The 25529-nt window shown below is 43.1% G+C and overlaps 2 protein-coding genes across 5 annotated transcripts in view; both read right to left on the reverse strand.

The window, feature by feature from the left end:
• Positions 1–2548: 2548 nt before the first annotated feature.
• LOC121847173 (SH3 and PX domain-containing protein 2B-like) lies at positions 2549–6025 on the reverse strand. Its single transcript, XM_042327058.1, has one exon. The coding sequence runs from the start codon at positions 5952–5954 to the stop codon at positions 5640–5642; it is 315 nt and encodes a 104-aa protein (XP_042182992.1). The 5' UTR covers positions 5955–6025; the 3' UTR covers positions 2549–5639.
• LOC112258110 (SH3 and PX domain-containing protein 2B-like) overlaps positions 2549–25529 on the reverse strand; it is an 82057-nt gene continuing 59076 nt past the window's right edge. Inside the window, exons 6-15 of one of the 4 annotated variants that reach the window (XM_024432228.2) lie at positions 24461–24486; positions 22379–22414; positions 20531–20662; positions 20024–20125; positions 18805–18888; positions 14301–14418; positions 13908–14122; positions 7771–7817; positions 7484–7609; positions 2549–7309 (exon numbers count right to left, since the gene is read on the reverse strand). In XM_024432228.2, coding sequence (XP_024287996.2) covers positions 6026–7309; positions 7484–7609; positions 7771–7817; positions 13908–14122; positions 14301–14418; positions 18805–18888; positions 20024–20125; positions 20531–20662; positions 22379–22414; positions 24461–24486 — 2170 coding nt within the window. In that variant the 3' untranslated portion in view covers positions 2549–6025. The remainder of the gene's footprint in view (positions 7310–7483; positions 7610–7770; positions 7818–13907; positions 14123–14300; positions 14419–18804; positions 18889–20023; positions 20126–20530; positions 20663–22378; positions 22415–24460; positions 24487–25529) is intronic. The other 3 variants (XM_024432229.2, XM_024432230.2, XM_024432231.2) reach the window with 3 other exon arrangements.

The following is a 25529-nucleotide window of genomic DNA, read 5'->3' on the forward strand; positions in this document are numbered from 1 at the left end:
AGAATGGCATTGTCAGGACGAGTCTGCAGGAAGAGTACCACATGAGGGAGGGGGTTGTCTTCCCTGTAACGCACAGAGTTAAGATTGCCTGCAATGACGACGAGCTCAGTCCGATGATACTGTGACACCGCCCCAGACCATGACGGACCCTCCACCTTCAAATTGATCCTGCTCCAGAGTACAGGCCTCTGTGTAACTCTCATTCCTTCGACAATAAACGTGAATCTGACCACCGACACTGGTGAGACAAAACCACGACTCGTTTGTGAAGAGCACTTTTTGCCAGTCCTGTCTGGTCCAGCGACGGTGGGTTTGTGCCCATAGGCGACGATGTTGCCAGTGATGTCTGGTGAGGACCTGCCTTACAACAGGCCTACAAGCCCTCAGTCCAGCCTCTCTCAGCCTATTGCGGACAGTCTGACCACCGATGGTAGGATTGTGTGTTCCTGGTGTAACTCGGGCAGTTGTTTTTGCCATCCTGTACCTGTCCTGCAGGTGTGATGTTTGGATGTACCGATCCTGTGCAGGTGTTACACGTGGTCTGCCACTGCGAGGACGGACAGCTGATTGTCCTGTCTCCCTGTAGCATTGTCTTAGGCGTCTCACAGTACGGACATTGCAATTTATTGCCCTGGCCACATCTGCACTCCTCATGCCTCATTGCAGCATGCCTAAGGCTTGTTCACACAGATGAGCAGGGACCCTGCACATCTTTCTTTTGGTGTTTTTCAGAGTCAGTAGAAAGGCCTCTTTAGTTTTCAGAACTGTGACCTTAATTGCCTACCGTCTGTAAGCTGTTAGTCTTAATGACCGTCACCCTTTACAGTGAATATATTTTGATTTTTACGAATTCTCTGAAAGACGGGGTCCTGAAAACGGGACATTTCTTTTTTTGCTGAGTTTATATCAAGTTGACAAATTTTCTTTTGACATTTCTTTGTTACTTTACAAAGATCAGCACAGAGTATGATCTTCAGAATTCACTTTCTTTCTGTTAACACAGTGAATTAATAGAATTCCCAGCGAAATCAGTTTAACTAACTTGGACTGTAAGTCGCTTTTGATAAAAGCATCTGCTAAATGGCATATTGTATTATATATTAACTTGAAATTGCATTAAAATGCTCAGATCATTTGCCCTTGTTTCGATCAGAATAGAGCCCTCGTTTTTACAATTTGATGAGATAAGCTTAAACACGTAATGAATACAGGAGAAGTCAGGGAAAAGTAATTTGTAGTCCAATTTATTTTAGTTTTTTAATTCGAGGGTTGAAGAAAATTGATATTTTGAGTGGATTGTGTTCATGTCTCAAATGTTTTTCTGTGCTGCATTTTTACTGTAAAGGATATACTAGCACACTGGATGGGAACTAAAAGGCAAAGTGGAATACTGTCTTTGTAGGAATCTTAAGAGAGAAATTTTACATTTAATTAAAGGTATTGGGTTTATTTTCCATTTTTTGTTGATAATACATGTACTGTCTGCTCACGAAAGTGCAATATGTAATTTTTCCTCCACCAAATGTGCCTTTCTTTGCACTGAGGAGTATATTAAGTTATGGGGTAGTGCATCGGAGCTATTTTGCAGTTAATATGTATCCTGCTGCTTTTGAAAATGGGGCTTGTTTTCTTGACCAATTAGACCTGTTAGATCACTGGAGGCCCGAGTGGCTGCGGATATTCGCTCTTCCCTTCTACTTGATTGATAAATGAAGGTCACTGATTAGTAAGGAACTCCCCACACCTGGTTGAATAAGTCTTAATTCAAAGTAAAAGCCAGCAGGCGCTAGGCCCTCCATGGAATGGGTTTGACAGCGCTGTGTTAATCTACAGTAATTTGGTCAACTGTCAGGTACAACTACTCTCTCTCAAGATGTATTTTAATTTGTTTGTTTTTCTCTGATTCTGTTATTTGCAATGACTGTCTTTTTCTGTCTGTGTTGACCTTTTTTTTAAAAAGTTTATTTTGTAAGGGGTGTGAGTGAATGACTGTTCAGCAGAAGGAACCATTATTGTACATGAGTCTAATAAATGCAAACGTTCTAATGTCTACGCTTGTCCTCAAGTAAGGCCTAGATTCTAGCAGAGCCGCAATGGCCGACACCCGCATTAAACTGTCAAATCCACGTGGCCCCCGGCTTTATACCTAAAGCGTACATTGCCATTGGCTGCACAGAGTTGCATTAATGAGAAATCCCATTGCAGCCTTGTTTATAAGTTTGAACATTGGAATGTGATCTGTAAGTTAAACATTGATTAGGCTGATAGTCAACTAAATGAGGATTTCTGATTTTCAATTTGAGCGTCATTTCTATATAGCCTACACGTTCTTGTTCTGAACTTCTAAAGCGAGTGGGATGGGTGCGGCTTCATGACAATGAAGAGCAGCTGCTCAACCAATTTTTTTTTTTTTTGTTGACAGCCCCAATGCAGTTACACGGCCAAAACATCAACGTGAGTGTCTGCTATCAGCGGTTAACTCTTGATCTAGGTTGCATCCGTTTCCTCAAAACAAAGGAACATTTCCAAGGAAAACCAAGATACCATGTAACTTTAAAAAAAATGTTTATTGACTTAATATGAAAGAGAACCATGAGGGGAAATACAAGTATTACGAATACATTACAGGACTAAGATGGGATATGCGCAATATCTCAGCGGGAAAGGTGTTTATGCTGCATATCTCAAAGAATAAAGAATGAGCAGTTTCTTTTTATGAAGTCATTTTCAAATTAAATTGACCAGTTTAGGGTAAAGCATTACTTATAGCAAGAAGACAATCCATACTGTTGTAGCGTTCACATCCCTGTGTGCCTCTCCTTATGCTTCAGTAACCAAACTGTTGAATGCATGTCTTTCCAACCCATACCTTAACCCAATCTAGGTTTCACTCACATTCCACGAACTGTCAGGTCTCACTCAATGAGTTGACACTAGTGTTGATCATTACAAATCTGACATGAATATAATTACTTGTGTCCTATGCACACTGCCAAAGACCGGAAAACTCCAAGTTACTTATGATTTTAATGCTGGTTAGGGACCTGACACACAGCATTGGACCTAGTAATTTAACATGAGGGGGATGGGAAAAACATAGTATCCAAGCAACTAGGAGCAGAATCAGATCAACCATATTCTGAGATTTTCCAATTAACCTGAGCTACAGGCACTCACAGCCTTGTCAGTGTGTCTCCTAGGAGACCAACCCTCTTTCTCCATGACCATGGCCCAGTTTCCCAGAAGTATCTTAAGGCTAAGTTTGTTAGATCCTTCGTAGTAGCCATTGTTACTAGTCACACTTAAAGGCTTGTTAGGCCTATTTACCGACTGCCTCACACCACTTGAAAAGCCAAGTGCATCGTTACATGCTTTTGTTGTCCTTCCATGTCACTTTATACACAGAAGACCTCTGTTAAAAACACAATCAATAGATTTTTATCCATCTCTGTGACCACCGATAACTTTAAATAGGCTACAAAGTGGGCAATGTCTTTGCAATTGTAACAAAATATGCTTCAAATGAAAAAGATGACTATAAATGAGTACACTACATTTGCTTATGTATTTTGATCATATTTAAATCAACATCATGTTCTATTTATCTAATTGTAGGCTACTGTCTGCTATTTCCCTCTATATATGTAATGTGTAGGAACATTAATGCAATGATGTGCCAAATCTGTGATGTAATGCATTAACGGGTAACCATTATAATAGGCCACCTTGATCTTTGCAGCCATAGGCGATATCTCTCTAGGAGCTGATCTGTCGTCCAGTATTGTGACAATTATTTTAAAGGTCAAATTTGAATGGAGAAAGCGCTTCTCTAGGATCCGCTATCTTTCTTTCGAACCTAATAGTGTCGACACATGTTCCAACGACGCTCTCGCTGAATGTTGTCTCTGCGTGGTGTTTTGGGAAACACATATTACTACTTCGGCTGTAGGAACAATGCATGATTAAGTTCCAACTACGGCAAACCAGGCCTGGCAAGAGGTGAAAAGTAAACGACAGCTGACATTACTTCATTCTAGAAGTACGATAAAATTAAGTCTGTGCCTGAAACCAGTCAAACACTAATGTAAATGTTTTTTTAATAATTATCACACTTTATATTTGAGCACCTTTTTTTTATGTGATCCAGTATCACTGTTTATATTTATTATTATTATTATTATTGCATAAATCGCAGGTCAATTCTCATATTTAGGGGCTGTATTGATAATGGTAGACCTACTGTTCATGAAATCAACAGGGTGTTTTCCACCTATTGTACTGTGAACACCAGGGAAAGGATCCATTTTCATTTCAATTCAGTCCTTCCTGAAAGGAGTTGGACTCCAACCCTGGTATACAATGCAGCTCCCAAAGTCTTGCAGCAACCTTATTTGAGTGTTTTAAAACATGGCTGTGGCTTTCAATTGTACATTCTATACTTCCTCTCCATCGGTCTATTAAGCCAGGGGTTCCCAAGCTTTGTCACGGGACATTTCTGAGAAATGATAAATACCTCCTAAGGTATGCAATGACAGACGAGAGGAAAACCTGATGCACTGCCCTCATTTTAAAATTGCACCTTGTGCATTCTATTACAACGTTCAAGAGTGAGTTGAAAGACAGGCTCACTCCCCCAGTTTGGTAATCCAGATTGCAAACCTGAACTGTCTGAACGGCTGAATAATCTGAAAAGTGCACATCTGTTACAAATCAGCCGCATCAGTATTATGCAGTTCCTGAAAGAAGAATAAACACGTTCACAAACCTGAAAAGATCTGTATAAATGTTTAGTATTAGCACTCGTCAAAAACGTTGCTTGAAGTGTTAATATTTTAGTACTTGAAAGCCAAAATGTCCTCTTGAACTCCTATTGTAACCTCCGTTGCAGCCTTAGTGGAGGAGGGGTGTTCTTTGAGGAATCTTGAGTATCCATGGCCTTCTGCCTTAGGCTGGTTTTGGCTGTTTGTCTTGTGATTATCTCAGCCAGTATTCACAAAGATTCTCAGAGTAGGAGTGTTGATCTAGAATCAGGTACACCCTATCCATGTAATCTTATTCATTAAGATCTAAATGGCAAAACTGATCTTAAATCGGCACTCCTAGTCTGAGATGCTTTGTGAATACGGACCCTGGTTCCTCTGGTGTATGGTCTGATTTATTTTCCAAATGCATTGCACTGTCAGTTATGACTCAACTCATTAGACTTAAGTATCTTTTGATATACTGAGAAACTAACAAGCTAAATTGCATATATTTAAGCTTAAAGCACTATACCGAGGCACAATATTATAGACGGCTTGGAAAGACATTCATCTGTTCTATTACAAAGCTTGTGATAACATTACTGTATCATAAAATTACATTATAGGCTTGTTGAATAACATATGGCACAAAAGGTGAACAACATGAGGAACATTTGCTTGTTACGGATTTTATGCTTTGTCATTTGTAACGAGGATAAAAAGTACAAAAAAAGAACTAAACAATACGCAAAAAAACAAACATTGCTGGTTCATTCTTGCTAAACAAATGGAATTTAACAAAGTAACAAATCTCAATCAAAAAGGTACCTATAAATAAAAAGCTATTTAAATACAATTAGTAATATTTTTATTAAAAAGGCCAACAGAACCTGTTACCTAGGGTTTCTTGGTCAGGTAATTGGAGGGGATCCAGCCCTCTTTCATTGGCCCTTCTCCTAGATTTTTACAAAACCACCAGCCGCTGCTGTTCCGCTCCATCACCTCGAACACGGTGCCCTCCTTGAAGCCACCCATCTGATCGTCGCCCTCAAAGTCCGCCACGGCCAAGAACAGCTCCTCCTTACTGGGATCCTTGATCAGAGGAGGCAGCTTATCCCTCGGAGGGCCTGGTTTCTCAATTTTAACCAGGGGCTTTGGGGCCACAGGCACTTTTGCCTTGGGCTCCCCCTTGTCTTTAGGCGGGGGCAGCATGAAGGCCTTGGGTTTAGGGGGAGGTGGTCTGCTGAGCTGGGGGGGAGCAGGCTTGGTGTCTGGGAGCTCTTTCAAAGGAGCTTTGGTTTCTGTGGGGCTGGATGGCTCTGAGGTCTTTTTAGGTGGAGGGGGTCGCCTAGGGAGGACGGCTGGCCTCCCTGGAGGTTCTTTGGGGGAACGGCGGGTTTGGGGACATCCTGGCTCACTTGTCCGTGGCCGTTTTGCTGCTTGGGGGAACTTGGGCTCGTCGCTGGCCTTGCCATTGAGAGCATTGGGGGCCGGGGGCATCTTGGGGAGTGCATTGAGAGGGGGCTGTTGGGAGGTGGCATGTTTTGGAGAACATTATTAGGAGGGGGCATCTTGGGGGGTACATTACCAGGAGGCATCTTGGGTAAAGCATTATTAGGGGGAAGGTTGGGCGGCGGCATCTTGGGGAGAGCGTTGCTAGGGCCGTTGTTTGGAGCAGCGCCGTTTTGCTGGCTTGTCTCTGCTGATCCAGAGCCTGGTTCAGCTGGCTTTGAAGGCTTCAGCTTGCTCCTCAGGTTGGTGATATCCAGGTTGGTGATATCCAGCTTGTTCTCAGCTGGCGGTTCTGGCTTGGCAGCTGGGACGGGTTTGGGCCGGACTATGGGTTTAGGCTTCATGAACAGTGCAGGGCCGATGGCCTCTGATTTCTCCTCCGGTGCATCGGGCATGGGCTTGGGTGGTTGCTTAGCCACAGGTTTCAGGTTGAACTTCTTCACCTCCTTGGCAGAGACCTTGTGGCCACACTCCAAACCCATCTCATTCTTCAAATGCAGAGGTTTGTTCGTGACCTCTCTTTTGGGCTCGGGGGGCTTGTCTGGCTTGAAGGGGGCAGCTTTGGGGGTGAGCAGGGGCATGATGACCCCCGGGGCAGGGGTTTTCAAAGGCAAGGGTTTGGATAGGTCTGCCCTGGGTTTCTCCACAGTAATCTCAATGTCCGTGCTCTTGTTGATGGACTCCCTGCGGGGTGGCAGGGCTGGCTTCTCCTCAGTCAGTGGGGCAGACGGGGCTGGGGGCAGGGGACCGGAAAAAGCAGATGCCGCCTTACTGGCACTGGACTTCCAGTCCCTGAGCTTGGGCCGGGCTACGGACTCGCTCCCCGCCGTGGGTTCGTCTGGCAGCGGTTTGGACCAGCTGTCCTCTTGCCCCGCACCGCCAGCAGTGCCATCCTCCAGCTTCAGCTGGACCAAGTCGTTGGGCAGAGGTACAAGGAAGTTGGGGCGCGGGGTCAAGCTGGTCTTCTTGTATTTGTCGATGAAGGTGATAGGGGCCCAGCCCTCTTTGTCTTCAATCTGAATGTACCACCAGCCACTGGAGTTCTTCTCTATCACCTGAAAAACAGAAACAAATGAGAATTCAAGGAATCAGGAATCAATACACAGTAGGGGAAGCAGTTAATGCCCTTCCATTCAATCAAAAATGGTTCTCTATGTTTTATTTAGTAGGCTGTTCACATTCAAGCAATAACCATCTACCAATGTGTGATGAGATGTGACGAGTCTCACCTCCACTTTGACCCCAGCCTGGAAGCTGATGCCGTCAGGGATGGTGGTCTGGAAGTCTGCGATGGTATAGAACTCCTCCTCCACCTGGGGAGGGGTGGGTGGCTTGGGCAGGTTCTGCCCCCTCGGCTAAATGGAGGGAGGGTGTGAATAAAGAGTAAGTCCGTTTCAAGTTTGACTTGTGGCAGGTCAACACAAAACAATGCAAAACTCATTTAGTCAAATGTCTTTGTCAATGAGTGCTGTTGGCATCTCATTGTGCGTTTAACTGGTTGGAGCGGGGTACTTACGATGGTGAGATCCCTGCGTGGAGGTGGTCTCTGTCTAGCCCCTTGTTCTGTAGAGGAAAAGGCACAGCACACCTCATCAGTCTCAAAACACTGCCTGCGTTCACATCGACTGCTCATATCAGGAGATATTAGTTCCAGACAGAGGGAAACCAAGGGCTTTATTCAATCTGAAAAGATTCCTACATTTAAAAGGTGATGATTGCGCCGACATAAGCAGTGTTTACCGTGAATGCAGTCTCCGCTAAAAGTGGGAACATTGCGTTTAAATTTCAACCACACTGTAAAGGTGAACTTCTGCCATACAGATTGAAGAGACCCAAAGAGAGCGAGATTACCCACTGGGCAAACCACGTCATTTCATTGTGGACATTTTGGTAATGTTTGGTTGTGTTACTCTGACATTTCAACCTTTTAATTCAGCAACTCATAAAGACAGACATAAGTTTGTTGAATGTGTTTTCACTATGCTTTCAACCATCTAAAAGCACAACCAAATTCGAAATGAAAAACAATACCAGAGGTTTTTTGTTTTTGAGGGGGGGGGGGGTTTAGTTGTCATCTAAATGTCTTATCACTAGGGCTGTGAAGTCATAGAAGTTTGGATGATGCTAATTACGGAAACCCATTGCAAATGGTCATGGGTTTCCGTAATAACCGTTTGAATAGCAAAAAATATAAAACAATATTAGATGTGCTGCCATAGAAATGGAATGAATTGAACAGGTGTCCCCATTTAAGTCAATGGTTGCATAAGGGGTGGACTGGTGGCCATTTCGAGTGTACCCTTATCAAAGACGGTCTATTATTATATTGATAAGATAGTCAAGTGACCGCTCTAACAACGGAAATACATGTCCTCAAAGATTGAAGGCAGACGGGAGGAGGCAAGATCAGGTGGAGACCGTTCTAGCCAATGAGAGGGCAGATAAGCGTGTGAACAACAGGCCATAGAGATCTTATTTTTTTAGGTGCGTTTGTAAATTGCCTCCATTGTGTCAGAGTGCGCTCTGAGTCGTTTGTAAATTCAGAGTGATTCGCTCTCGGAGCGTTCAGAGCGCACACTGGACTAAGGAGTAGGGTTGATCTGAGCGTTCTGACCTCAACACCAGTCAAGCGCTAACTGGCTAAAGTTGGCTAGCTTGTTAGCTACTTCCAGAAACAAATGAGAGAACACTCCACTGACCATTTTACTCGCCCTAGCAGAGCTGGTTAGGCTGTTTTGTATGTTATATAGAGTATTAGTGACTGACTGTGCAACTGGCAACAATTGAATTACGTTTTCTTGCCAACAACAGTCACATTCAACGGGTGTTGCACGTTTGTAAATTCATGAGTTATTCTGCACTCTGGTACACTAAGATGATAGTGCTCGGAAATCAGAGTAGCTAGCCTAAATGGCGCTGTCACAGACATTATAATGGCACTGATACAAAGGATGCGTTTGTAGACTCACTCTGGCTAACTCAACTGACATTACAAAAAAATACACGAGCTACATTTAGTATGAACATTCTACATTACCATGGAGTTGATTCCATCACAATACCAGGCAGTCATTGTAAGTATACCCATGGGTTTACCAATCAAATTGCCAGGGTTCGAGGTTCCAAGTCCATTCTATTCATCGTTTGCTACACCACTTTGCTTGTTTCAGCAAGGGGCAACACAGTTTCATTATGTTGTTAAAAGTCCATGTTATTGCAGAAACGCACAAATGCCTGGCTGTCCTGTATTCAGTGAGCTGTTCGTTCCCTATGATTTATTTTATATTCATGGCTGTCTTCATCCATAACCGGTAATTGTGCCATCCCTAGTTATCACTGCTCTTTCAACCATTTTAAAAGCACAACATAGTTCAAATAGGAATACAATGTCAGATATTTTGATTATTTATACAACAACTTAATGTGTTTATCACTGTGCATTATCTAATAGCAGAACCACATGATCTGGATTGCAGTTGAGATTACATTAAAAGTACATAGTGCAAGTGATCAATGCGGTTCGAGATCCTGCACAGATTATTACAGCAATTGTGAAGATCTCCACAGACCTGTGACCCTTGCATTATCTTGAACATGCATACTTTCTACGATTACATAAAGATATCTAGAGTTACAATAACCTCAATGTGGCCATGGGCGCGTTACTCATTTTAGCATTGAATACATACTGTCACATTAATTTAAGATACAGTTAATAGCCTAAAATTATTAACTGTATTAAAGTAGTATTGAATTGTGTAAGGTTGACAACAAAACCAATGATCAACGTTTAAAGGAGGAGAAGTAAAGCACAACCAAATTCCAATGGTAAAAACAATTAGATTTTTTGTCATTACGTTTTCAGAGAGTCAAACCTTATTTGATTTAGTCCAACTCTTTAACTTAGATTTTTAAAGATGAAGACGTGAATCCAACATATCAATTATTACATTTGTAGGCAAACTGGCATTAAAGCCAGACTAAGTCCGTGGCACAGATGGAACTATCCAACCAGAAGATACTGGGTATTGAAGGAGATGTTTGTCTACAAATGAATCATTGATATGTTGGATTCACGTCTCCATCTCAACGAAAAATCTAAAGTTAAAGAATAGAACTAAATCCAGTCAAATCAAACTTTAAATGCACTTTACGCAAAGTTTGATTTTGATTTAGTCCTTTTCTTTAACCTTAACTTTTGGTTAAAATGGAGTGAATCCAACATATTATTAACTTTAATTTTGCCTCATGCAGCGTGACACATCTCCTCCGCATAGAGTTGATCAGGCTGTTGATTGTGGTCTGTGGAATGTTGTCCCACTCCTCTTCAATGGTTGTGCGAAGTTGCTGGATATTGGCGGGAACTGGAACACGTTGATCTAAAGAATCCCAAACGACATGCTCAAAGGGTGACACGTCTGAGTATGCAGGCCATTTTCAGCTTCCAGGAACTGTGTACCGATCCTTGCGACATGAGGCCGTGCATTATCATGCTGAAACGTGAGGCGATGCCGGCGAAATGAATGGCACGACAATGGGCCTCAGGATCTTGTCACAGTATCTCTGTGCATTCAAATTGCCATCAATAAAATGCAATTCGTGTTTGTTGTCTGTAGCTTATGCCTGCCAATACCATAACCCCACCGCAACCATGGGGAACTCTGTTCATAACGTTGACATCAGCAAACTGCGGTTGTGAAGCCGGGTGGATGTTGTGCCAAATTCTGTAAAATGACGGATGCAGCTTATGGTAGAGAAATCAACATTCAATTGTCTGGCAACAGCTCTGGTGGACATTTCTGCAGTCAGCATGCCAATTGACAACTGCACATTTTAGAGTGGCCTTTTATGGTCCCTAGCACAAGGAGCAACTGCGTAATTGTCATGCTATTTAATCAGCTTCTTGAAATGCCACACTGGTCAGGTAGATGGATTATCTAGGCAAAAGTGCTCACCAACAGGGATGTAAAACAAATTGTGCAGAACATTCTTAGAGAGAAGCTTTTTGTGCGAATGGAACATTTCTGGGATCATTTATTTCAGCTCATGAAACATGGGACCAACATTTTACATAGTGCATTTATATGTTTGTTCAGTATAAATATAGTGCATTCGGAAAGTATTCAGACCCCTTCCCTTTTTCCACCTGTTACATTACAGCCTTATTCGAAAATTGTTTTTTTTTTATCTACACACCAAACCCCATAATGACAAAGCGAACAGGTTTTTTAGAAATATTTATATAAAAAAAACTGAAATACCTTATTTACATAAGTATTCAGCCCCTTTGCAATGAGACTCGAAATTGAGCTCAGGTGCATCCTGTTTCCATTGATCATCCTTGAGATGTTTCTACAACTTGATTGGAGTCCACCTGTGGTAAATTAAATTTATTGGACATGATTTGGAAAGGCACACACCTGTCAATATAAGGTCCCACAGTTGACAGTGCATGTCAGAGCAAAAACCCAAGCCATGAGATTGAAGGAATTGTCCGTAGACCTCCGAGACAGGATTGTGTTGAGGCACAGTTTTGGGGAAGGGTAACAAAGAATGTCTGCAGCATTGAAGGTCCCCAAGAACACAGTGGCCTCCATCATTCTTAAATGAAAGAAGTTTGGAACCACCAAGACACTTCCTAGAACTGGCCGCCCGGGGGAGAAAGGCCTTGGTTAGGGAGGTGACCAAGAAACTGATGGTCACTCTGACAGAGTTCCTCTGTGGAGATGGGAGAACCTTCCAGAAGGACAACCATCTCTGCAGTACTCCACAAATCAGGCCTTTATGGTAGAGTGGCCAGACAGAAGCCACTCCACAGTAAAAGGCACAACAGCCCGCTTGGAGTGCACCAAAAGGCACCTGAAGGACTGTCACACCATGAGAAACAAGATTCTCTGGTCTGATGAAACCAAGATTGAACACATTGTCCTGAATGCCAAGCGTCACATCTGGAGGAAACCTGGCACCATCCCTATGATGAAGCATGGTGGTGGCAGCATCATGCTGTGGGGATGTTTTTCAGTGGCAGGGACTGGGAGACTAGTCAGGATCGAGGGATAGCTGAATCGTGCAAAGTACAGAGAGATCCTTGACGAAAACCTGCTCCAGAGTTCTCAGGACCTCAGACTGGGGTGAAGGTTCACCTTCCAACAGAACAATGACCCTAAGCACACAGCCAAGACAATGCAGGACTGCCTTCGGGATAAGTCTCAATGTCCTTGAGTGGCCCAGCCAGAGATTTGTCCTGCTGAAAGTTGAATTTGTCTCCCAGTGTCTGTTAGAAAGCAGACTGAACCAGGTTTTCTGCGAGGATTATGCCTGTGCTTAGCTCTATGCCATGTCTTTCCCTAGTCCTTGCCGAGGACAAGCATACCTATAACATGTAGAATGGAATATTGTTATTCTGTACAGGCTTCTTTCTTTTCACTCTGTCATTTAGGTTAGTATTGTGGAGTAATGTTGTTGATCCATCCTCACTTTTCTCCTATCATAGCCATTAAACTCTGATTGTTTTTAAGTCATTATTGTCATGACATTTGGTTTCCATTGGGGTGTCCATTATTGTTACTATGCCCGTTGGCGCGTGTGAGTACCTGTTCTGTGTGTTTTGGGCTTTCGTGCCCTTGTGGATTGCGAAGATGATTATGGGTCTCGTCCCGTGTGATAATCATTGGGCGCTTGTGTTATTTATTCGAGGTACTCCTCGCTCTTTTGTTTTGGTTTCAACCCTGTGGTTTGTTTGTTCTTCGTCCCCGTGCCGTTACATGGCACGCTGTAATTTGGGGCTTAATAAAAACCCTTATTACGCATTCCTGCATCTGTCTCCCGACTCGTCATACCAGCGTGACAGTTAAAACCCTGGATGAGAGACCAAAGGGATAGCTGTAGATTAACTCTCCAGTAGGAGTTGCCGCCCAGCCCATTGTTTTATTATTGTAGTGGATATGATGTTGAAAATCTGATGTTGTTTCAAAGGAAAACATTTAACATTTTATACACGGTTTGTCTGAAAAATGGTTACCATGACATAATCCTGTGCTAAAAAAAATTACCCTCAAAACAACAGTTGAGGACTTTTTTGCAAATCCAACGTAGATTCCACGTCACAATACGTTGACAATTTACTTTGAAACAACATTGGTTCAGCCAGTTGGTGCCCAGTTGGCAGAGAGCGAGAGAGAGATTAGTGAGTAGAGCGAGAGAGACCATAGAAAGAGTGAGAAAGGAGAGCAAGAGAGAAAGAAGGAGAGAGCACTGTTTGATGTAGACTAATTAAATCTGGCGACTGGGGACTTCGGCTCTAATGCGATGTGTAATGCATCCTCACTGATGGAGGTGTAGTTGTGGAAAGCATTCAGGTCCTCAATTACTTACACACTGTAGGAATAAAAAGGGGATGTTTTACATTACTCAGGCATTGATTTAGAGAGCCTCGCAGGAAGGAGACTGAGGAAGCATCCCTCATACAGATGGGACGTCTTGGTAACACTACTTAAGCCTGCATAATAAAGCCTGCATAATGTATAATGCTTTATTATATCTTATAGGGTTGATAATGTATTTTAATAACGCCTACCTGCAGGCATTAAGTAGAGCGTTACAGCTGTTTGTTGTTAAACTAGTTAGTTGTTTACATTTCTAGTTCCTACTCACTGTGCTGCTTGGCAAAGGGGGAGAAGCCCTTGTCTTTCTGATCCTTGTTGTCTCCTCGGCTCTCCTTGGCTTGGTTCTGTTGACTCTGCTGCTTAGAGAATCCGTCCAGGTCGTTAGTGCTGGAGTGGCCCGCTGCCCCTGCCACCAGCTTCTGGCTCAGGATGTCGGCCTTCTTCAAGTAGGACGCCGGGGCCCAGCCCTCCTGTCCCTGGTACCTGTAGAGGGCAGCAAAGAGGTTACGTTCACAGCTTCAATAGAGAGAGAAACAACAAGGCCTTATTTAGTAGAAACAAACAACCAACTCTGATCCACACACTCAATGAAATGCACATGCACACAGAGCCAACATGCATTCACTGAATACAGACACACTTCTGGGGTATTGTGTTTTACCTTATCTTCCACCAGCCCTCAAGGTTCTTCTGCATGACCTCCACCGTCATGCCACTTTCTAGGTCGATCTCATCTTGGTCTCGCGCTGCATATGGGTAGATCACTGTGTACTTCTCCTCTGGAAATGGCAAAGAACACATGACATTAGGTGATGTCTTTTTCATCTTGCATACTAACTTTTAAAAGAATGTCAATCAAGCAGATGGGAGTCAACAAATTGGCAGGGACAGCACATTATGTAGCAACGCACATGCCCCTCCTATCTGAGGATCGGTCTATTTCAGCCATCTATTTCCTGTGTTTGAGGGGTGAATAATTCACCTGTCACTTAAATCTCGCTGGATTAATTGCTTTCATTTTACTCATGTGACTCTTTCATACGCTTGCTTGTGCCTGTCGTTTTTCTCCCGTTTAATATTATGACTGCGGAAACGTTTGTAACGAGCTGTCAAACACACCCAGGTAATGGCTGAAATTGGCTCAATGGAATACATCGTCTTTCCATTACAACTAAACAAAAAAAGTTTTCATTGTGAAGGGTTTAAACACTGTTTCCCATGCTTGTTCAATGGACCATAAACAATTAATGAACATGCACCTGTGGAATGGTCGTTAAGACACTAACAGCTTACAGACGGTAGGCAATTAAGGTCACAGTTCTGAAAACTTAGGACACTAAAGAGGCCTTTCTACTGACTCTGAAAAACGGCAAAAGAAAGATGCCCAAGGTCCCTGCTCATCTGCGTGAACAAGCCTTAGGCATGCTGCAAGGAGGCATGAGGACTGCAGATGTGGCCAGGGCAATAAATTGCAATTCCATACAGTGAGATGCCTAAGACAGTGCTACTGGGAGACGGGACGGACAGCAGATCGTCCTCGCAGTGGGCAGACCACGTAACAACGCCTGCACAGGATTGGTACATCCAAACATCACACCCACGGGACAGGTACAGGATGGCAACAACAACTGCCCGAGAGGCTGGACTGAGGTCTTGTAGGCCTGTTGTAAAGGCAGGTCCTCACCAGACATCCCTGGCAACAACGTTGCCTATGGGCACAAACCCACCGTCGCTGGACCAGACAGGACTGGCAAAAAGTGCTCTTCACTGATGAGTCGTGGATTTGTCTCACCAGGGGTGATGGTGGGATTCGCATTTATCGTCAAAGGAATGAGAGTTACACAGAGGCCTGTACTCTGGAGCGGGATCGAGGTGGAGGGTCTGTTATGGTCTGGGGCGGTGTGTCACAGCATCATCAGACTGAGCTTGTTGTCATTGCAGGCAATCTCAATGCTGTGCGTTACAGGGAAGACATCCTCTCTCGTGTGGTACCCTTCCTGCAGGCTCATCCTGACATGACCCTCCAGCATGACAATGCCACCAGCCATACTGTTCGTTCTGTGTGTGATTTCCTGCAAGACAGGAATGTCAGTGTTCTGCCATGGCCAGCGAAGAGCCCGGATCTCAATCCCATTGAGCACGTCTGGGACCTGTTGGATCGGAGGGTGAGGGCTTGGGCCATTTCCCCCCAGAAATGTCCGGGAACCTGCAGGTGCCTTGGCAGAAGAGTGGGTAACATCAGTTTATAAGAACGCTAAAGCTTCGTCGGGGATTTAACGCATCGTCTCGACACAACTTTGATGGGTGTTATTTTTTTGGTGGAATTTTTAAAAAGGAATAATTGAATACAGTTTAAATTACAATTTAACACCAGGAAAAATACTGGACGCTCTGGCCGATCAGTAGGGTTGATCACAACGGCAGTCAAGCATCCAAGCTAACTGTCTAGCTTGCTAGCTACTTCCAGACACAAATGAGAGAACACCTCACTCTGATGATTTTACTCGCCCTAGCAGAGCTGGTTAGGCTGTGTTTACGCTATCCAGAGTGTTGGTGACTAACTGCTGCTGGCAACAATTTAATTACGCTTTTTTGTTGGCCAACGTTTACTGACACCGGCCATATTCAACAGGTGTTGAGCGTTTGTAAATTATTCTGCGCTCTGGCACCGCCCTATGTCTGATCTCGCAAACAATGTAAAGCAGTAATCTAGTGCCAAACGTGTAGATTGTAAATTTGAGAGTATCCTGCTATTGACACAATTGTTGAGTTGTGCAACAGTAAGTGATGACAACAACAGTAGTTAATGAGGCAGTCTAGACAGTGCAAGTATATGTAAATACAGTACAACTCATCTATATAAATGCATCTCTACCCTGTACCTTAGAGACTGCTTCCCTATGTACATAGTGATTGAACATTAGTCACTTTAATAATGTTTACATACTGCTTTACCCACTTCTTATGTACAGTACACACTTTCTATTCATATACTGTCCATACACACCATTATTTAGATATGCTATCTTTGTACCAAATCCTAATAACCTACCCAGGGCCATAGCTACATATGAGTACAATTGTTTTTTATGAAATCCAAATAAACTTTTTAATAAAAAATGTAGGCACTCAGTCTGGGGATCTTAGCTTACTGTTGAGAGTAACAATAGTAGAATACACAAGGTGCAATTTTTGAAACTTGGTTGTGCATCAGCAGTTTTCATCTTGTTAATTGTCACTCAGTAACCACGTTTCCATCCAGTTTTTATGCAACTAAAGCAACAGCTGTGATGAAACAGGAAGTCTCAGTATAATTTTATAAATGCTGACACATTTGTTAGTTTGACATGGTAGGATATTTTTGTGTTGGTAAAATTAATTATGCGAGAAATGGCGGTGGAAACGCCTTTATGAGCAAATATCGATATAATAAACATATTGAAGTAAACTTGGAGTCACGCAATGACATGGTTTGTGGTCCTCCCACTATGCCTCGGGAAACCATGCTGTTTATAGGATACAGATTAAATAAGTTGATGATGAACACAGGGTGGTGAAAGTGCATGGTATGAATTTGATGCTCCTCCTTCCAATAAATGTCTAGGGTCTTATTTTGGTGACATGATGATAGATGCTTGACTACCGTCTTGACAAATCAAAACATTCTCGATCTTATCCATAATAATCTCATAATGTAGACTATCCTACCCGCACAGCCTAGCCGTACTGTATCTGCAAACTGTTCGCTAGAGCGCAAGTACCAAGACCAGAATAGGTACATTTTGATATTTAATGCAACAGTTTGTGAAAACTATCGGTATATTTGAAAATGCGATAGAAACACATTGAACATTGGGTTTGTATTAGGTACATGAAACCTTAAGCAGAAAAGTTGATTGTGTGCACTACATCACTCACTGATTTGTATTTGCAACAAGTCTGTTTGGTATGAATACACCACTAGTGGGAAAATGTGCATTTTTTCATGAAGGGAAATCTTAACACTACAGCATATGACATTCTAGACAATTCTGTGCTTCCAACTTTGTGGCAACAGTTTTGGGAACAACCTTTCCTGTTTCAGCATGACAATGCCCGTGCACAAAGCGAGGTCCATATAGTGAAGGTTTGTTGAGATCGGTGTAGAATAACCTGCAAAGAGCCCTGACCTCAACCCCTTCAAACAACTGTGGGATGAATTGGAACCCCGACTGCGAGCCAGGCCTAATCACCCAACATCAGTGGCCAACCTCACTAATACTCTTGTGGCTGAATGGAAGCAAGTCCCCGCATCAATGTTCCAGCATCTAGTGAAAAGCCTTCCCAGAAGAGTGGAGGATGTTACAGTAGCAAAGGGGGGGGCCCAACTGCATATTATTGCCCATGATTTTGTAATAAGATGTTCAACGAGCAGGTGTCGACATATTTCTGGTCATGGAGTGTATGTGGTTTTTGGTAACATAATTACAAGGCACTACGGAATATTTTTTTTTTTAACTTACAGAAGGTAAACAATTTCTCCAAAGCTAAATATACAAGTCTTTATTAGTTGGCAGGGGTCTGTATGTCAACATTGTGTTTTGATGCATTTCTGATTCCTTTTAAGAATTTTTCTGCGAGATGTTTTCTAAGATCCCTTTTCCATCTGTTTATTCAGAAATCAAAGCCTTTTAATTATACCAAATGTTTAAGATGGAAAATGGCTAAAATGTATCTATGCCTTCGTTTCCCAAAAATATAGACTCTTAGCATCCATTTGACATGCTCCTATGCACTTCACATGTTGGTGCTCATGGGTCCTTTTTACATGGAAATGCCCTTCACTTGTAACATATTGTTTTTATAACTAATCCATAACGGGTCCATTTTAGGTCTACTGAATGAAAGTGATTGTTACACAAATATTCTATTTAGAAAGAACAAACAATCTAAAATGTCATATTTCACTGAAATAACAGTAAAAGTGAGAAACTGTTTTTCTCCACAGCATGCCATCGAGAGAACAAATCATACCAACATAAAGGTAGCATCCATTACAATCCATGCCACACATGCATGTCTTGCCTCAGTCTTAGGCTTGGGTTGGTCATGCATGGGTTTTTCATGCTAAACATGACATTTTACACACAGATAGAGAAAAGGGAGAAAAGAGTCGTGCGCTCCACCTTGCCCAAAGCCTGTGCTGAACAGATCCCCTAACGTTCGCCGGCGGCCCACAAGGCTCGGCAGTGACCAGTATCTCCGGGACACTGACAGCAGAGCACAGTGGGCAGCAGGAAGTAAGTAAACAGGAAGTAAATACGCTGGCTCGGTTTTCTTAGTTCCATAGAAGATTATAGAGGACTCTTCATTGTATCTGCCCTATTATGGCCTCTGTGAGCGCACTGGATTCTCCATTTTTAAGTATTACATTTTCTTTTTCTTCTACTTCTATGAGTTGGTAAACAAACTGAAAGGGTGCATACTGCCATCTGGAGTGTGTTGTTTGAACAGCTACAGTATAAAGCCAAGGTTGGCGATTACCTGCCACCTGCAGTTATGGAATGTTTGCTCACAAGCATAATTAATTGGCTGATCCCTCCTGCTGACCCAGATGGAATTATGTGATCCTTCCTTAACCCATAGGAAGTCCTCAATGGCACTCCCCATACTAAAAAGGGCATCTGGGCACTAGAGTCCTCTATTTATCTCTATGGTTGGTTCGAATACTGCATTCATAACCAAAGGTGGAATGTAATACATACGATTGGGAACTCGCAATTTCTAGTGGGAAACACATGTCATCCCTAAGCTCCGACTTCTCCCACATGCTGACCTCTGATGTCACCTACTAAGGAGATTACCTTGATAACAGCATTTTCCGCAGTTAAAACAAAACATTATTTATAAAAAAGCTATCTATTAATATGGATTTTGAACAGTATAATTTGTTTACAAGCATGATCGCTGTATTTCTTGTTTATAGTTGATGCAGCTTGTTGGCCATTAGCCAATTGGCATTTCTCAACAGGTTCAAAGCACGTGATAGCATCCAACTTCACAACTGGTATTTACCACCTTCCCACTTGGTTATGAACGCAGCATCATCAACGGGCAGAGACAGGTGAAGGTGATAGACAGTCAGAGGTCATTTTCCCACAGACATTACGTAATGTATCGATTTCAAGACATCCTGCTTCCAAGATTAATTCATTACAGTTCCACATTTCTCCTACACCTTAAATCAATGAGGACACACTGTTTTGCGTCATAATGACTTGGCAGCAAACCTTGAGTTTTGACTGTGAGCTGCTCCTTATGGCTGCCAATGTGATCAGTAATTAGAGTAGGCCTATGTTTTGACTCTATGTGGCCTAGGGCAGTGCGACAGACGGAGCGAGTTACCTTCCTCGCCGGGAAGGGAGAAGTCGTCAGGGTCATCCTGGGCCTCCAGGCAGGTGGCAGGGACCCAGCCTTGGGCCTCGTCTGAACTAACAAACCACCAACCTGCACACAAAGAGCAAAACACACACAAACACAGAAGAGTCCGTCACACAGCAGAGGCTCTCTCTAGGTCCTGTATTGGCCTGTATTGGCTATTTGGAAGGCTCTGAGGACAACGTGATAGCATTATGCTGCTGCTATTTAGCAGTCGTCTTGGTACACATTAAAGTACCTGTATCTCAGGTGCATTCAAGTATAATAACATTCTTTCAGTTGATTGGGGGGGGGTGGGGGGATTGCTTTATAAAACACGTTAAGGCCGCCAGGACTCATGTCCCAAATGGCACCCTATTCCCCTTATAATGGACTACTATTGACCAGGGCCAACACTATATAAACAAGTGTCATTTGGGACGCATCCTCAGTCATTTAGCTAAAGTCTGCCGCCATCTGATCCAGGTCTCGTACCAGACTCATTCTTCTCGATGACCTCCACCGTCTGTCCCACGTGCAGGCTGATCTCAGAGCTCTCCTGTTTCTCATAGTCCGTGACGGCCACATACTGGTCTAGGAGCAGAGGGTCAGCTGAGGTGGAGTCTCCTGCAGGGAGGGACACAGAGCACACATACATGTACAGTGCCAGTCAATAGCTTGGACACACCTACTCATTCAAGGATTTCTCTTTATTTTGACAATTTCTACATCGTAGAATAATAGTGAAGACATCTAAATTATGAAATAACACATTTGGAACAATGTAGTAACAAAGTGTAAAACAAATCAAAACATATTTTATATTCTTCAAAGTAGCCACCCTTTGCCTTGATGACAGCTTTGCACACTAGGAGTTCCCACATATTCTGAGCACTTGTTGGCTGCTATTCCATCACTCTGCAGTCCAACTCATCACAAACCATCTCAATTGGGTTAAGGTTAGGTGATTGTGGAGGCTGATGCATCTGATGCAGCACTCCATCACTCTCCTTCTTGGTTAAATAGCCCTTACACAGTCTGAAGGTGTGTTTTGGGTCATTGTCCTGCTGAAAAACAAATGATAGTGGCACTAAGTGCAAACCAGATGGGATGGTGTATTGCTGCAGAATGTTGTGGTACACCTGTTTATTGAAATGCATTCCAGGTGACTACCTCATGAAGCTGGTTGAAAGAATGCTAAGAGTGTGCAAGCTTGTCATCAAGGCAAATGGTGGCTATTTTGAATAATCTAAAATCTAAAATATTTTGATTTGTTTAATACTTTTTTGGTTACTACATGATTCCATATGTGTTATGTCTTTACTATTACTCTACAACAAAGAAAATAGTCAAAATAAAGAAAAACCCTGGAATGAGTAGGTGTGTCCAAACTTTTGACTGGTACTGTAGATCTGACCTCTCTACCAACCACACCACCGCAGATAGAGGATGAGGATGAGGATGAAAAGGAAGCAGGCAATGGTTTTTGAGACGGAAGAATAAAATGGTGGTCAGAGAGCAGAGAGAGGGAGATGTTATGACAGACGACAGGATAGGAAGGAGGGTTATGCTAATCAACCGCGTGGCTGCCACAGTGACACAGAGACAACCCGCCACCAGGACACCCCAACACCCAGCCTACCACAATGCTGTAGGTTAGAACAACAAGAGGGCCTGCTCTGTAATGTGCCCTTGATGGGCTGACAACCAGAGCTACCCCTGGGGATGCAGAGTGTGATGAACTCATAATATCCTCTAAATGCATAATTGTCCAGAGATGTGGAGCCTTGTATTTAAATAATCCTGCATCACGTCTCTTGAACTAGATACTATAGATTATAAAAACTGTCACGTCTGATACCCCAAGAGCCAACGACACAGAATGAGGATGGTAATTTTGTTGTTGTTGTGGCACAGCATGCACATCTATCAAGGTGACGATTATTTCCCACAACCAAGACAGGGTTGATTTCAGCACAGGAGCAAGGGAGTTGGGCGGGGTGTACAGTCAGACACACACCATCTGGTGCCCTTTTGACATAACTAACACACCGCCATGCACATCACACAGAGTGAGCACCAAGCTTGCCCCACCCTGCCCTCTCTACCCCACCTGTCCCTAGCATGGTCCCAGACCTGTATTTGCTTTAGCTTGATATAGAGACAGATGCGTTGGCTGAATCACATACAGGGCTATCCCTTCCCCCGCTCGACCCCGCACTGCCCAGGCCCACCTCAGAGCCACGTCCCAGCTAAAAGGCCCAACAGCCAAGGGCCCCTAACGGAGGGCTAGCAACCCAGGGGTCACATACAAAGTATGGCCAAGCATGAATCTGTTACTACCTCTCTTTAGGAAAGTAGTCGCTCTCTCCACAATCCCTGATGGAGGAAAATGAAGGAAATTGAAATTGAAACTTGACATGGATGGAAAATATATGGGTTGGTTAGATGAAAAAAGAAGAGGTAAAACTCTGAAACAAAACACTATGTAGAAGTAGTGGTGTGATCTAACTTCAAATACATGTAATAATGATAGTCTGACATCTTTATATAGCAATCTAGAGTGAAAATAATGGAGAGTATGCAACAATACAGCTAGAGGGCGCTCCAATCCCCATTTGAGAAATGTAAACAGATGGATGCAAACACCACAGAGTTTTTTTCTCTGCCAGAGGCAAGAGGACCTCTGAGTTTTCAGTCGTGGCCAAAAGTTTTGAGAATGAAACAAATATTAATTTTCAAAGTTTGCTGCCTCAGTGTGTATGATGGCAATTTGCATATACTCCAGAATGTTTTGAAGAGTGATCAGATGAATTGAGTCCCTCTTTGCCATGAAAATTAACTGAATCCCCCAAAAACATTTCCACTACATTTCAGCCCTGCCACAAAAGGACCAGCTGACATAATGTCAGTGATTCTCTCGTTAATACAGGTGTGAGTGTTGACGAAGACAAGGCTGTAGATCATGCTGTCATGCTGATTGAGTTTGAATAACAGACTGGAAGCTTCAAAAGGAGGGTGCTGCTTGGAATCATTGTTCTTCATCTGTCAACAATGTTTTCCTGCAAGGAAACACGTGCCGTCATCATTGCGTTGCACAAAAAGGGCTTCACAGGCAAGGATATTGCTGCCAGTAAGATTGCACCTAAATCAACCATTTATCGGATCATCAAGAACTTCAAGGAGAGCAGTTCAATTGTTGTGAAGAAGGCTTCAGGGCGCCCAAGAAAGTCCAGCAAGCACCAGGACCGTCTCCTAAAGTTGATTCAGCTGCGGGATCGGGGCACCACCAGTACAGAGCTTGCTCAGGAATGGCAGCAGGCAGGTGTGAGTGCATCTGCACACACAGTGAGGAGAAGACTTTTGGTGGATGGCCTGCTGTCAAGAAGGGCAGCAAAGAAGCCACATCTCTCATGGAAAAACATCAGGGACAGACTGATATTCTGCAAAAGGTACAGGGATTGGACTGCTGAGGACTGGGGTAAAGTCATTTTCTCTGATTAATCCCCTTTCCGACTGTTTGGAGCATCCGGAAAAAAGCTTGTCCGGAGAAGACAAGGTGAGCGCTAACATCAGTCCTGTGTCATGCCAACAGTTAAGCATCCTGAGACCATTCATGTGTGGGGTTGCTTCTCAGCCAAGGGAGTGTGCTCACTCACAATTTTGCCTAAGAACACAGCCATGAATAAAGAATGGTACTAACACATCCTCCGAGAGCAACTTCTCCCAACCATCTAGGAACAATTTGGTGATGAACAATGCCTTTTCCAGCTGTTTCCAGCACCTTGCCATAAGCCAAAAATGCTAACTAAGTGGCTCGGGGAACAAAACATCCATATTATGGGTCCACGGCAGGAAACTCCCCAGACCTTAATCCCATTGAGAACTTGTGGGCAATCCTCAAGAGGCGGGTGGACAAACAAAAACCCACAAATTCTGACAAACTCCAAGCATTGATTATGCAAGAATGGGCTGCCATCAGTCAGGATGAGGCCCAGAAGTTAATTGATAGCATGCCAGGGTGGATTGCAGAGGTCTTGAAAAAGAAGGGTCAACAATGCAAATATTGACTCTTTGCATCAACTTCATGTAATTGTCCATAAAAGCCTTTGACACTTATGAAATGCTTGTAATTATACTTCAGTATTCCATAGTAACATCTGACAAAAATATCTAAAGACACTGAGGCAGCAGTCTTTGTGAAAATTCATATTTGTGTCATTCTCAACTTTTGGCCACGACTGTACTATGGCTGGACTCTTAAATACTGGTGCAGGATATGTTAATCCTAATCTATTCCAGATGATATTAAATACTGGTGCAGGATATGTTAATCCTAATCTATTCCAGATGATATTGCCCACATAAACATAATACCACAAACAATAACAACTTATTCCAAAATGTAATACAAAACTTCCTTACCTGGCTTCTTCTTTCCAATGGGTTCCCTGTAAAAGAGAGACAAAAAAAAATTAGAATCAAGTAAGAGGAAATATATAACTTGGACAGAGTCAGTAAAGGAGTTTGGAACGTTTTATTACTTAGAAACACTTTGAAAATATTTCCACCTACGTAACGACGGATATATGTCTCTGAAAACTCTAAAAATATCCAACGTTAACCCTGTGAATAACCACACTGGTTCAATTTATTTAATTCAGGCAAGTTTGGGACTCGATTCAATTTGACCACTATTCAATCACATTCAAATCTCAGCTATACATTTGTTCTGCTAGTCATGCAGTCTCTAGTCTAGATGAGTGAAACTAAACTCTGCGAGATCCATTACATATCTCCAGATGTGTTGACCTTTGCTCCAGATGAGAGGGGATATGGTTGATAGTGAGTTTCTGAAACTAGGCTGAATGAGAACATGATACTGTATCCGCTCAGTCTGCTTTATCCATTTGGACTGCAATCCTCTATCCATTCTCATTTGTGGTAGCCGATTCAATGTCCAGATGCCCAGGGAGACTGAGGTGGCTAAATCAGCCTGACTTTCTATTCTTTCTACACTCTCGCTCTCACGCACACACACACACCATCTTATTTTCCTCCTGAATAAAATCCACTCTCAATCACATAATGCATTGTTCGCCAGGCAACTCTGTTATTGCGCTAGCCACAGAGCATCTGCTACATTACTTAAATGTAATATATCTACAGCCATTAGTTTGACTATTAGCGTACTGTCAAAAGAGTCTCCAGCCAAGACAGCCACAGCTCCACCACTAGCCTGACTTATCAAAGGGAAGCAGACGGCTAGTGGCAGACTGGAGTCAGAACAGGGTCAGAAAGGCAATGCACTGTCCAGTATTCTGTATTCTGTAGGTACATTACAAGAGTTTTCCATAAGATCAAATCAGCCCTCCCTCTCACGCTAAAGGAGGTTGTATTGGACCATGGATGAGTCAATCATGGTCAAGGATACATTGAATAGGAGGACCAACACATCGTGGTGGGATGGGAGGACTGTGTTCAATTTGGAGCT

Source organism: Oncorhynchus tshawytscha, linkage group LG09, assembly GCF_018296145.1.
Source record: "Oncorhynchus tshawytscha isolate Ot180627B linkage group LG09, Otsh_v2.0, whole genome shotgun sequence".
Lineage (NCBI taxonomy): Eukaryota > Metazoa > Chordata > Actinopteri > Salmoniformes > Salmonidae > Oncorhynchus > Oncorhynchus tshawytscha.

What these genes read in the sequence shown, in the direction of transcription:
- LOC121847173 (XM_042327058.1), bottom strand. Translation starts at nt 5,954, where the DNA reads ATGCTGCCCCCGCCTAAAGACAAGGGGGAGCCCAAGGCAAAAGTGCCT.